The 14782-nt window shown below is 44.5% G+C and overlaps 1 protein-coding gene across 2 annotated transcripts in view; it reads right to left on the reverse strand.

Annotated features, from left to right (window-relative positions):
- Positions 1-13664, reverse strand: part of smad10a (SMAD family member 10a) — a 40760-nt gene extending 27096 nt beyond the window's left edge. Inside the window, exons 1-3 of one of the 2 annotated variants that reach the window (XM_076301136.1) lie at positions 13378-13664; positions 10575-10815; positions 1331-1505 (exon numbers count right to left, since the gene is read on the reverse strand). In XM_076301136.1, the coding sequence (XP_076157251.1) occupies positions 1331-1505; positions 10575-10811 (412 nt within the window). In that variant the 5' untranslated portion in view covers positions 10812-10815; positions 13378-13664. The remainder of the gene's footprint in view (positions 1-1330; positions 1506-10574; positions 10816-13377) is intronic. The other variant, XM_076301135.1, reaches the window with a different exon arrangement.
- Between the last annotated feature and the right edge of the window lie 1118 nt (positions 13665-14782).

Here is a 14782-nt window from a genome sequence, read left to right on the forward strand (position 1 = left end):
GAGAGATTAACAATCCTTTATTACACCAATGTTTAGAGCATATTCAAATTACTGCAAAAAGACAAGATGCACAACTAAAAACATTGAGGCAGACCAGAGAGAGACAGAGAGAGAGAGAGAGGGAGAGAGAGAGAGGGAGACAGAGAGAGATTAACACTCCTTTATTACACCAATGTTTAGAGCATATAAAAATACTGCATGATGCACAACTAAAAACATTGAGGCAGACCAGAGAGAGATGGAGAGAGAGAGAGAGAAAACAGGAGGCAGAGAGAAAGAGAGAGCGAGAATGAGGGCAAGAGGAAGGAAAGGAGGGAGAAAAGAGAGTTAGGATAAGAGAAAGAAGGAGAGAGAGAGAGAGAGATAAGAGAAAGAAAGAGAGAGAGAATATGTGAAAGGGGAGACGGGGTGAATGAGAAACGAGAGATGTTGAGATAACGACAGAGACAAAGAGAGACGAAGAGAAAGGTCATTATTAGAGGACATGAGGTTTCAACATGTGCATAGGGGAAATAGAAACAGATCCTCATCTCCTTATCATCTTATCTCCTCCTCATCTCATCTAATTATCATCTCATCTCCTCATCTCATCTCCTTATCATCTCATCTCCTTTTTTTAATCTCATCTCCTCACCTCATCTCATCTAATTATCATCTCATCTCCTCATCTCCTTATCATCTCATCTCCTCCTCATCTCATCTAATTATCATCTCATCCCCTCATCATCTCATCTCCTTTTTTTAATCTCATCTCCTCACCTCCTCATCTCATCTCCTCACCTCCTCATCTCATCTCCTCATCATCTCATCTCCTCACCTCCTCATCTCATCTCCTTATCATCCCATCTCATCTCCTTATCATCTCATCTCCTCATCATCTCATCTCCTCATCATCTCATCTCCTTATCATCTCATCTCCTCATCTCCTCATCATCTCATCTCCTTATCATCTCATCTCCTCATCATCTCATCTCCTCATCATCTCATCTCCTTATCATCTCATCTCCTCATCTCCTTATCATCTGATCTCCTTATCATCTCATCTCCTCACCTCCTCATCTCATCTCCTCATCTCCTTATCATCCATCTCATTATCATCCCATCTCATCTTCTCACATTCTCATCTCCTCATCATCTCATCTCCTTATTATTTCATTTCCTCGTCTCATTATCATCTCATTTCCTTTCAGTTTCTTCAGATTCTTCAGAGCTCACACACTCAACCTGTCCATGGTAGTACACCCACAGGGCAGCCAACTGCCATATACTGTATGAAAGTCATCAAATGTGAAAGCTACTAATGATGCTGCATAAGAAGGCCCCAGCATACCTATGCCTGGGGACACCACTCTCTCGTAGTGGTACGGGTTGACGCACACGTTGTCGTACTTGAGGTCGAAGGCGTACTGGCAGAATTTGACGTGCTTGAGCTCGTTCTTGTGCAGGTCAGGCCAACGCCACAGCCGGGCGTAGATGACGTGGGGGAAGCCTTTCCGCCCCGCGACCTGCACACACACACACACACACACACACACACACACACACACAGAAACAGAGCAGGGATGAGAACCAGCGAAATAGAGAGAGAGAGAGAGAGAGAGAGAGAGATAAGGCCTCTCAATCTGATATTACAGTAATCAGATAAAGGGAGACAGAAGCACAATCCTGCAGCAGTTTATGTTTTGATTGTCTGTAGTGTATAATCCTGCAGCAGTTTATGTTTGTATTGCTTGTAGTGTATAATCCTGCAGCAGTTTATGTTTGTATTGCCTGTAGTGTATAATCCTGCAGCAGTTTATGTTTAGATTGTCTGTAGTGTATATTCCTGCAGCAGTTTATGTTTAGATTGTCTGTAGTGTATATTCCTGCAGCAGTTTATGTTTAGATTGTCTGTAATCCTGCAGCAGTTTATGTTTGTATTGCCTGTAGTGTATAATCCTGCAGCAGTTTATGTTTTGATTGTCTGTAGTGTATAATCCTGCAGCAGTTTATGTTTAGATTGTCTGTAGTGTATATTCCTGCAGCAGTTTATGTTTAGATTGTCTGTAGTGTATATTCCTGCAGCAGTTTATGTTTAGATTGTCTTTAATCCTGCAACAGTTTTTGTTTGGATTGTCTGTAAGTGTATATTCGGTTTACTGAGATTTCTTCTCCGGTACTTAATGACAGCTTTGGCAACACAAGTACCTACTTGCCAGGGCAATAAAGCACTTTTGAATTAGAATTGGAATCAGACAGAGCTACAAGGACACGGCAAGTTAAGTGAGAAGGACACAGGAAGTAGAAATAAAGTCACGTGAGAGAGAGACTAATAGAGAAGGACATTTAAAGCCCTGACTATTACCGACAGGCAGCATTGCTACACTGTGTGTAGATGGATGTTTGCGTACTGACTATTACTGACAGGCAGCATTGCTACACTGTGTGTAGATGGATGTTTGCGTGTGCATTGGCGTAAGCATTTTCATGTGCGTGAGAGAGAGGGAGAAAGTGAACTTGTATGTGTGTGCACATGGGTTTATGTGTGTGTGTGTGTGTGTGTGTGTGTGTGTGTGTGTGTGTTTATGTTAACATAGGCATTATGCTCTGCATTAGAACATTTGGGTGTTTATCATATCAATGTACACATGTTTCAGCTACAGACAGAGGAACAGAGAAACACAGGGATGTACAGACAGAGACATGAACCCAAATGTTAACTGGTGTGTCCTTGCTGCAAACAAATTGTATGTGTGTGTGTGTGTGTGTGTCTGTGTGTGTGTGTGTGTGTGTGTCTGTGTGTATGTGTGTGTGTGTGTGTGTGTGTGTGTGTGTGTGTGTGTGTATGTGTGTGTGTGTGTGTGTGTTGTACAGAGCCGAAGGAGCACACTCAGGCTTACTGGACACAAGGTCATGGTAGTAGCCATACTGCAACAGTAATGGCCTTCACAGCTGCTCACACCATGTCTGCCTAGGCCAAGCAAAAAGGAACTGTGTATGTGTGTGTGTGTGTGTGTGTGTGTGTGTGTGTGTGTGTGTGTGTGTGTGTGTGTGTGTGTGTGTGTACAAATGTGAGTATGTAGGTGGGTGAGACAGTGTGTGAGTCTGTCTGTGTGTGTGTGTGTGTGTGTGTGTGTACAAATGTGAGTATGTAGGTGGGTGAGTGTGTGTGTGTGTGTGTACAAGAGTGTGCGTGTGTGTATGTCTATGAATGTGTGAGTGTGTGTGTGTGTGTGTACAAGAGTGTGCGTGTGTGTATGTCTATGAATGTGTGTGTGTGCGTGTGTCTATGACTGTGTGTGTCGTGTGTCCCTCTATGTACGCATGTGTGTGCAAGAGTGTGCGTGTGTATGTCTATGAATGTGTGTGTGTGTGTGTGTCTATGACTGTGTGTGTCGTGTGTGTCGTGTGTCCCTCTGTGTACGCATGTGTGTGCAAGAATGTGCGTGTGTGTATGTCTATGAATGTGTGTGTGTGTGTGTCTATGAATGTGTGTGTCGTGTGTCCCTCTGCGTACGCATGTGTGTGCAAGTGTGCTCTGATCCTCCCTGTTAAATGGCCAGATTTCAGAGTCTCTCAAAGCACTTCATTACAGCAGCTAATCCAGCTGCTGCTGCCATTTAAACACCGAGACAGACTACAGGGAGGGAGAGAGAGAGGGGGAGAGAGAGAGAGAGGGAGAGATGGGGAGAGGGAGAGGAGAGAGGGAGAAGAGAGAGAGAGGGAGTGAGAGGGAGGGTGAGAGAGAGGGAGGGAGAGAGGGAGAGAGGGGGGGAGAGAGAGGGAGATAGAGAGAGGGAGAGGGGAGAGGAGAAAGGGAGATAGATAGAGGGGGAGGAGAGAGATAGAGGGGGAGAGGAGAGAGAGAGGGAGAGATAGAGGGGGAGAGGAGAGAGAAAGGGAGGGGAGAGAGAGATAGAGGGAGAGACAGAGAGAGAGAGGGAGAGAGAGAGAAAGATAGAGGGGGAGAGGAGAGAGAAAGGGAGAGAGAGAGAAAGATAGAGGGGGAGAGGAGAGAGAAAGGGAGAGGAGAGAGAGATAGAGGGGGAGAGGAGAGGAGAGAAAGAAAGAGAGACATAAAGAGAGAGGGAGAGGGTTAGAGGAGAAAGAGAGAGAGAGAGAGAGAGAGAGAGGGAGAGGGAGAGAGAGAGAGGGAGACATAAAGACAGAGGGGGCGGAGAGAACATTGAGAGTGGGGTAAAGAGGGAGAAAGGGAGGGGAGAGAGAGAGAGAGAGAGAGGATGAGGGAGAGCAAGAAAATGAGAGAGGAATGACGTGGGAAAGAGAAGGAGAGAGGGAGAGCAATGGAGACAGACAAACGAGCTAGCAGGAGGCAGGAGGGGGTGATAGAGAGAGAGAGAGAGAGAGAGAGAGAGAGAGAGAGAGAGAAAGCAGCGAGGGGGTGATAGAAGGGATGGGAGGATGAGGGAAAGAGAAGGACAGAGGGAGGGAAAGAGAGGGGAGGGGAGAGAGAAAGAGAGACATGATAGAAGCCGACTGAGAAACTAATAATAATGTTAACTTTAGCCTTCAGCTTTGGTGTTGGCTTCGATGCTAATGTTAACTTTAGCCTTCAGCTTTGGTGTTGGCTTCGATGCTAATGTTAGCTTTAGCCTTCAGCTTTGCTGTTGGCTTCGATGCTAATGTTAGCTTTAGCCTTCAGCTTTGGTGTTGGCTTCGATGCTAATGTTAGCTTTAGCCTTCAGCTTTGGTGTTGGCTTCGATGCTAATGTTAACTTTAGCCTTCAGCTTTGGTGTTGGCTTCGATGCTAATGTTAGCTTTAGCCTTCAGCTTTGGTGTTGGCTTCGATGCTAATGTTAACTTTAGCCTTCAGCTTTGGTGTTGGCTTCGATGCTAATGTTAGCTTCTATTGCCTTCAGCTTTGGTTTCGCTCTCGATGAATTCACTCTCTCTAAAGGGCATTTATATGAGCCTGTGTGACATGGCAGGCGACAGCTAGACATAGTGAGAGAGAGAAAGGGGGGGGATAGAGAGAGCGAGAGAGAGAGAGAGAGAATAAGAACAGATGTGTCTGAACACTACCTTAATCAGCAGTTCCTTTCCCATTCTCTCCCCGTCTCTACCTCCTTCCCTCCTTTATTCCCCCTCTCTCTCTCTTTCCCTTCCATCCCACACTCCTTCTCTCTCACTCTACTCTATACTTCTCCTCTCTCTCTTTCTCTCTCTCTCTCCATCTCACCCTCTGCAGAAGGTCACAGAAGGTGAGGTTTGATGTCTTCACTCAGAAGTCCGACTCTATACCAAATACTGGATTAAATTAACTCTCTACAACCCTGCACACACACACACACACACACACACACACACACACACACACACACACACACACATTCACACACATGTATTCGCACACACAGACACACAAACACACACAGAAATAACTTGCACACATGTATATGTCAACAGCGCGACTGGAACATACTGTGGATACAGGGGGAGAATGAAAGTGTGAGAGTCAAAGAAAAACAAAGAGAAAACGAGAGAGAGAGCAAGAGAGAGAGCAAGAGAGAGAGAGAGAATGAGAGAGTGTGTGTGTGAGAGAGAGAATGAGAGAGACTGTGTGTGAGAGAGCAAGAGAGAGAGAGAGAATGAGAGAGTGTGTGAGAGAGCAAGAGAGAGAGAGGGAATGAGAGTGTGTGTGTGTGTGAGAGAGAATGAGTGTGTGTGTGTGTGTGTGAGAGAGAATGAGAGTGTGTGTGTGAGAGAGAGAGCGTAGTACTTATACAGCCTCCATGTGATCCAGCCCCTTTCCTGTGTTGTAGACAAAACAACCTTCATGGGTTTCCCTCCCCTTCTCTCTCTCCACCTTGTTCTCTCTCTATCCCTTTCTCCTCATGCTGTCCAAACTCATCTCTCTTACTTTTTCCCATTCACTCTCTTTACCCCCCCTCTCTCTTTCTCCCTCTCTCTTTACCCCCCTCTCTCTTTCTCCTACTCTCTTTACCCCCCTCTCTCTTTACCCCCCCTCTCTTTCTCCCTCTCTCTTTACCCCCTCTCTCTTTACCCCCCTCTCTCTTTACCCCCTCTCTCTTTCTCCCTATCTCTTTACCCCCCCTCTCTTGCTCTCCTTCTCCTACTCTTCCTCTCTCTCACACACACACACACACACTCTCTCTATCTGTCTTTCTCTCACTCTCTGTCTCTCATTCCATCTCTCTCTCTTTTTCTCTCTCTCTCAGACACACACACTCTCTCTTCCTGTCTTTCTCTCTCTTTTTCTCTCTATCTCAGACACACACACTCTCTCTACCTGTCTTTCTCTCTCTTTTTCTCTCTATCTCAGACACACACACTCTCTCTACCTGTCTTTCTCCCTCTCTCTCTCATTCCATCTCTGTCTCTCTCTCTCTCTACCTTCGTTCTCCCTCTCTCTGTCTTTCATTCCATCTCATTCCCTCTCTCTCTCTCATTCCATCTCTGTCTCTCTCTCTCTCTCTCTCTACCTTCGTTCTCCCTCTCTCTGTCTTTCATTCCCTCTCTCTCTCTCATTCCATCTCTGTCTCTCTCTCTCTCTACCTTCGTTCTCCCTCTCTCTGTCTTTCATTCCATCTCATTCCCTCTCTCTCTCTCATTCCATCTCTGTCTCTCTCTCTCTCTACCTTCGTTCTCCCTCTCTCTGTCTTTCATTCCATCTCATTCCCTCTCTCTCTCATTCCATCTCTGTCTCTCTCTCTCTCTCTACCTTCGTTCTCCCTCTCTCTGTCTTTCATTCCATCTCATTCCCTCTCTCTCTCTCATTCCATCTCTGTCTCTCTCTCTCTCTACCTTCGTTCTCCCTCTCTCTGTCTTTCATTCCATCTCATTCCCTCTCTCTCTCTCATTCCATCTCTGTCTCTCTCTCTCTCTCTCTCTACCTTCGTTCTCCCTCTCTCTGTCTTTCATTCCATCTCATTCCCTCTGTGTCTTTCATTCCATCTCTCTCTCTCTCTCTCTCTCTCTCTCTCATTCCATCTCTCTCTCTCTCTTTCTCTCTCTGAGGGCTTCCCCTGTGTCTGGTGGTGGACGCACGGCTCGGAGAGGGAGTCCTCCTTCCCTTGGTCAGATGTGTGCCAGCGTTGGCAGGCGCGTCCGCCTGGCTCTGACCCAAGCCCATGTTAGCAGAGCTTCTGTTTGGCAACAGGGCCGAGGCTCAGAGGAAACCATGTGTTGCCCGGTGGCATTAGCAACAATAATAATGCCCTCCCCACACACACACACACACACACACACACACACACCACATCAAAACAATTCGTGCAAACTGCAAAACCTAGTGGATAACCTGCGAAAGCACGTCACTTGCTCAAAATGGATAGTCCACTCCTCAAAAGCAAGTCTTCATGTCAATGAAACTGCCAGTGCCATCAAAATGAGAAGTCTTGACACCATTGTTTATGAACAAGATAGTCAAATGGCTTTGTCATGTTTTCATTATGACAGTTTATTCTCTCAGTGTTTTCCAATGCAAAAAAAAAGGTCAGAACTCGGTGACACTACCTGAACATGCTCAAGACAGCACTATACAGTACTTGTACAGCCATTTGAAAACTACATTGCTGTAGTTAGGGGAGTAAGTGAGTACAAGACACTGAATGCGTACGTTTCACATTTTTACTGTATATGCTTTTTGCCATTCTACAGCATTGTGATTTGATAACTAGTTCAACAATTTTGTATGTAATGACTCAAGCAATAAAATGAAGACTATTAGTTTCATTGGGAATGACTATTCAGCATCCATAAGTATAGTTCATTTTGACTGACATGACAAAGCAACTGATACATGTTCAAAAACATTTGCAATTTGTTTAGAGGAAGGAGAAATTGCTACTATGATGTGCAAAAATGACTAAATGTTGTGGAGGTTGAACTATTAGTTATGAGAATTTTCATTCTGATCTGAGAAAAGCACCAAAGCGACTGAGAAAAATTGTAAATTACGAACCTATGACGCTGATAGAAAACCCCCACCACCGTATTATGAAATTATACTGATGATGAAATGGCGACTGTAGGTACTGCTACTATAAATGGGTATGTCTTTGGCCTCTGACTCTGATAAGAATCCTCACACACTATGGCGAAATGCTAAAAACTGTACTAGCGTACTGCAGGTTCTGCCACTGCTAATGGGTGTATGCTTGGATAATAGCTGTTGTTTCTACTTGAACAAGTACACTTGCACTTGGGCAAAGCCTCATAATGTGTTCAATACCAAGAGGCTTGTTTTTGTCAATTCATATTCAATATTTCAGAAAGTACAGTTTTCACAAGCAACCCCACATAATCTGAGCAGTATCAGACATGACTACTGGGAATGATACTACAAGACTATTCCAATATCCAGCACATACAACATACTCAACAGTGCATTACAGATTTTCTCAGTCGCTTTGGTGCTTTTCTCACATCACTATTAACATTTGCACAGCAGTTAGTGTATTTCTCAAAACAATTAGTGCAAACTGCAAAACCTAGTGGATAACCTGCAAAAGCACGTCACTTGATCAAAATGGATAGTCCATTCCTCAAAAGCAAGTCTTCCTGTCAATGAAACTGCCAGTGTCATCAAAATGAGAAGTCATGACACCATCGTTTATGAACAAGATAGTCAAATGGCTTTGTCATGTTTTCATTACGACAGTTTATGCTCTCAGTGTTTTCCCATGCAAAAAAAGGTCAGAACTCGGTGACACTACCTGAAAATGTTCAAGACAGCACTATACAGTACTTGTACAGCCATTTGAAAACTACAGTAAAGTTACGAATTACTGTAGTTAGGGGAGTAAGTGAGTACAAGACACTGAATATGTACGTTTTACAGTTTTACTGTATATGCTCTTTGCAATTCTACAGCATTGTGACAGAATTTGATAACTAGTCCACCAATTTTGTATGTAATGACTCAAGCAAAGAAATGAAGACTATTAGTTTTATTGGGAACGACTATTCAATATCCATAAGTATAGTTCATTTTGACTGACATGACAAAGCAACTGATACATGTTCAAAAACATTTGCAATTTGTTTAGAGGAAGGAGAAATTGCTACTATGATGTGCACAAATGACTAAATGTTGTGGAGGTTGAACTATTAGTTATGAGAATTTTCATTCTGATCTGAGAAAAGCACCAAAGCGACTAAGAAAAATTGTAAATTAGGAACCTATGACGCTGATAGAAACCCCCCACCCCCCTATGATGAAATGATACTGATGATGAAATGGCGACTGTAGGTACTGCTACTATAAATGGGTATATCTTTGGCCTCTGACTCTGATAAGAATCCTCACACACTATGGCGAAATGCTAAAAAACTTACTAGCGTACTGCAGGTTCTGCCACTGCTGATGGGTGTATGCTTGGATAATAGCTGTTGTTTCTACTTGAACAAGTACACTTGCACTTGGGCAAAGCCTCATAATGTGTTCAATACCAAGAGGCTTGTTTTTGTCAATTCATATTCAATATTTCAGAAAGTACAGTTTTCACAAGCAACCCCACATAATCTGAGCAGTATCAGACATGACTAAACGGACTGACTACTGGGAATGATATACTACAAGACCATTCCAATATCCAGCACATACAACATAGTCAACGGTGCATTAACTAAGTTATTACTGTAAATTATATTATAATACAAACCCTAACCCTTACTATTGTATTTAAATTACAAGCATCTACGGACACTAAATATGACCTTGAAACAATATGTATTTGACAGTTCGCTAGTACACCGTTTTAAGATGAGGACATGTATTGTTGTTTAATTTTGTAAGAATTACTGCACAGAAAAGCTGCATACATTTACTGGCGGTAACATATGGCATTTACTGTAAGCAAGTGCCATTGTGGGTAAGGAAGATGAGTAGCTCAAACGACGGCAACCAATCAACATCACCCAAGGCTTTTATACACTGTACCTTACAGACTTACATCTCTACTCTTGGCCCTCCACTCAAATCAGGGCGCACGGTGTTAGGCCCAAAGACCTTGTTCATCTGTGGGAACAGTGCATAGCGGCTAAGGCTAAGGCTAAGGCTAAGGCTAGCATACAGCAGCCAGAAAAGTTGTGGGTTCAATTCCCTGCTGTCCGTTGCTCTGGGGAGACTGGATTTGTAATATATATATACAGTATAAAGTATATATATATATATATATATACAGTATATAGATAGATAGATAGATAGATAGATAGATAGATAGACAAATAGATGGATAGATAGATAGATAGATAGATAGATAGATAGATAGATAGACAAATAGATGGATAGATAGATAGATAGATAGACAGATAGATAGATGGATAGATGGATAGATGGATAGATGGATAAATAAATAGATAGATAGATAGATAGATAGATGGATAGATGGATAAATAAATAGATAGATAGATAGATAGATAGATAGATGGATAGATGGATAGATAGATAGATGGATAGATAGATAGATAGATAGATAGATAGATGGATAGATGGATAAATAAATAGATAGATAGATAGATAGATAGATAGATAGATAGATGGATAGATGGATAGATAGATAGATGGATAGATAGATAGATGGGGTGGTTGCACTCCACTGTAGCCCACCTGCAGCCGGCCGTCGAGCGTCCTCTGGATGGTGACGCACTTGCTGGGGTGGACTCCATTGGTGGTGATGGCGGTGATGAGCGAGTCCAGCTCGTCCTTCTTCTCCTTCAGCTTCTTGACCAGGCTCTCTATGGCACGCTTGGCGAAGCCCTCGTTCTCGCCGCCCTGCCTGTGGCACATCAGGCTGTGCACGATGCTCAGGCACGCATCGTTACTGTTGGGGGGGTTCACCGACATCCTGCTGCCTCACGCACACACACACACACACACACACACACACACACACACACACAAACATACATCGGACGGACACACACACACACACACACACACACACACACACACACACAGGCAACAAACGCACATGGAGGAGGGAGATACAGGGGATAGAGACATTAACAAGAGGATCAAGAGGTAGAGGAATGATGTTGAGCGTAAACTAATGTAGAAAGGAGAAAGGACACACATAGTATGCAGAGTATGCATATGCAGTGTGTAGAGGCTAGAGAGTATGCACATAGTATGCATATGCAGTGTGTACAGGCTAGAGTATGCACAGAGTATGCACAGAGTATGCATATGCAGTGTGTACAGGCTAGAGTATGCACAGAGTATGCATATGCAGTGCGTACAGGCTAGAGTATGCACAGAGTATGCACAGAGTATGCATATGCAGTGTTTACAGGCTAGAGTATGCACATGTGTACAGGCTAGAGTATGCAGAGTATGCATATGCAGTGTGTACAGGCTAGAGTATGCACAGAGTATGCACAGAGTATGCACAGAGTATGCATATGCAGTGTGTACAGGCTAGAGTATGCACAGAGTATGCACAGAGTATGCATATGCAGTGTGTACAGGCTAGAGTATGCACAGAGTATGCACAGAGTATGCATGCAGTGTTTACAGGCTAGAGTATGCACATGTGTACAGGCTAGAGTATGCAGAGTATGCATATGCAGTGTGTACAGGCTAGAGTATGCACAGAGTATGCACAGAGTATGCACAGAGTATGCACAGAGTATGCACAGAGTATGCATATGCAGTGTGTACAGGCTAGAGTATGCACAGAGTATGCACAGAGTATGCATATGCAGTGTGTACAGGCTAGAGTATGCACAGAGTATGCATATGCAGTGTGTACAGGCTAGAGATTTACGGGTGTGCAGAGGAATACGACTGTCAAAAGAGAACATTATACAGTGTATTGTACACGCCAAACCTGACCTCCATGTCCTACGAGAGTGCAGAGGCAAGAGAGAGACAGACTCACAGTATCGTGGAGGAGTACTGTACATGAAGACAGGAAAACCTAAACCAATAGACTCCGAACAGTCTACAGTGCATCTCATCGGAACACAGAACAGGGTGAGCATACAGGCCTGGTTATAAGAGTATAACAAAGGTAGAAATCTGAGGAGCAAAGTGAGGTCAGAAAACTAAAGACGCTGGAGTGTGTTGTGTGACCGGCCCTGTCAGTAATGAGGGCCCTCAGCCCCCTTCCTTCATTTGCAAGGGTCAAAGGTCATTTAAACTAAGGCTGGTGGTAGTGGATGAATGGCCTGCCTTGGGAAACTAAGCGTTCTGTCTGTGTCTCTGTCCCCAGCTGTCTGTCTCTCTGCGCCTGCCTGCACTGCCCCTGGCAGGACTGCTGAATTGTTACTTTCAGTCCCGACTGCCCCGTCCTGGGGCGACATCTGATATGATCCAGCCCATCATTTCATGGGCGAACTCCTCTCCATCCTAGACAGCAGTGGACTCGACTCTCTAATGTGCCGGCCCAGGATTGGCCCAGATTTGTTCAGCTACGTGTCGGCTGCCACCAAGGCTGTGTATGGTAAGCGCACCATCGACAACTTGCCACAAACAAACAAACAAATACAAACCAAATATAAAACAAAGTCATGGCACGATGTGTTTGCATGGCGAAATGGTAACCTGACCGTGATCTTGATTACCATTTTCAGGGTCATCACTGAATAAGATTATAGCCAGGGTGGGACTGTAATATAATCACCTGGGGCTATCTACCTCAGGATATATGATCCTGTTCGTCACAGCACACATTCTGCTCATATTCTAAGTGGAACAGGTGAACCCGTGCACCCACCTCTGAATTGAATCAGCTCTGTCGTGACATGGTTAAGTTCATATACAACTTCATTCATCCCACAAGCGTGGCCTGTGGTCCGTTGGGATAATTGTGTTCAGTTAACTGTTATTACATTTCAGAGAGGTAGAAAAGTGAGGTCTGTTTACTCCACTGCGGACAAGCGAATGCAGCGATAGCCTACCATATTTGGACATATCACGTCATCGAGTCTGCCGTCTAATTTCACGAGGTCCCAATATGAAAACTACAACTGGGGACAAGTCGTTAACGACACATAGGCCTATCAAGTTATAAACATGCCAATTTGTGTCGAGACGTTTTTGTGCAATGTAGGCTAACGTTACACGATCTACGCAAAGCAAATCAAATTCAAACACACGGAAGGGGTGTACAAGGAGGGTAAACTGACAGTGCCTAACGTATAGCTACCGTCGATAGATGACCAGGGCTTTGTCACGAATAGACAAAATAGCCAACAGCCAACAATAGTGTATTATCAAAGTCTCTGGTGTTATCAAAGCGAACAATGTGAGCGGCGGACACACCTCCGCCAAGGGCTATCGCATCCAGTCTGGATTTGACAAGGGGGAATATCCCCTCCTCCCCAGTCCTCGGTTTCTTATTAGGTCCTCTCGGATGTCTGTCGTGACAAAAACAACCCTCATATTTCATCAAATCGCTCTTACTTACACATCTGTAGGGCGCTGGGGGACCCGATCTGGAGTAGAAGGATAACGTGGACTGGTGAGGTAGTGGCTAGGCTATCCGAATCCCCTTCCCCCTCCTCCCAAACTATCCGTCTCTATCCAAGTCGATACCAGACTCTATCAGCCTCGCTGTCTCGGCTCGTGCATCCTGCTCGCTCTCCCGAAGCCTCTCGCTCTCTCCCTGGACTCGGTACAATAACAAAAGCGGGCAGACGTTATGCGTGTGAGCGTCTCGCCAGGCTTCAGCCAATGGGGATTCCGGTCTCAGAGGGACAGCGCCTTTCAACCAATGGCAGCGTTGCTCTCACGGCTGGGCCCCCGGGCCGAGGTCTGTCTGGGTCGCGTCTAGATTGACATATCGGCGCGACTGTTTTTTTAAGGTGGCGCCGCCAAGATTTCCCCGCCCCTTGCCCGGCCCACTCGCACCCCCACCCCGCTCGTGCAGTCCCCTCTCAGCTTTCAACCCCTGCCGCTCGGAGCCCACTCTGGTCGTGGTAGATTGATCTTCATCTTCAAGATGGTTTTTTTCTTCATTTTTCCCCCCTACATCGAATAAATTAAAGCAATTGCAGTTTGCTGACTGGTCGACTCTTCATATAACAATATTACTTTATAATAATAATTAGGCCTACAATATTATTACACTATAATAACACAGTAATATTATAAAAATGTCCACATAACTGCACACATCTTAAATAAAACATATCTTCATCAGCATTCAAGTCTTTTTTATGAAGGGGTAATATATAGCGTCGTATATAACATATCTTACACACTTAATAGGCCAGCGTACATACATAATACAAACATGATCTCCACATCCTTCATGAACAAAAAAGGTTTATTTCACCGCAAAGGGAACTGTGATCACATTCATACACAGGTCACATATCTCTACACTGGCTTGTTAACAGACCCACCTGATTGAACCTGAATTTTTTTCCAGATAGGCCTACAAGATCCCACATGCACACACCTGAATTATAAAACATGCTCATCTTGGCCAAAGCTGGAATGCAGAGCAGTCTCAATGACTATAAATTCCCTAGAATTCATCACACACAAGCAAAGCATAGCCCTTGAAGCTGCTCGTCCACCGATAACATCTGGTTTGATAATTTTGCCATCAGCATGTCTAAATTCCATCTCCACTGTTCTGAGTTCTCTTTTTGTCTGGGCATCTTTTGACCTCTCTCCTAAACGTCTCCTTCGTCTGTTCCTTTATTGCTCGGTCCGAGAGGTCACCCTAAGCTGCCCCCCGCTCTTCTCTTCTTACAAAACATTCTTTATTTACATTGGAGGCGCACATACCTCACATTTTACTCCAGATTCAATTAACCCAGCCGGCCTGCCCGTCTGCAGCACTCAAGGTGAAGGATCCCCAG

This window comes from Alosa pseudoharengus, unplaced genomic scaffold (assembly GCF_046254945.1).
Source record: "Alosa pseudoharengus isolate Yale_2024_CS ecotype anadromous, Long Island Sound unplaced genomic scaffold, YU_APseudo_1.1 YU_APseudo_1.1_scf_23, whole genome shotgun sequence".
Lineage (NCBI taxonomy): Eukaryota > Metazoa > Chordata > Actinopteri > Clupeiformes > Clupeidae > Alosa > Alosa pseudoharengus.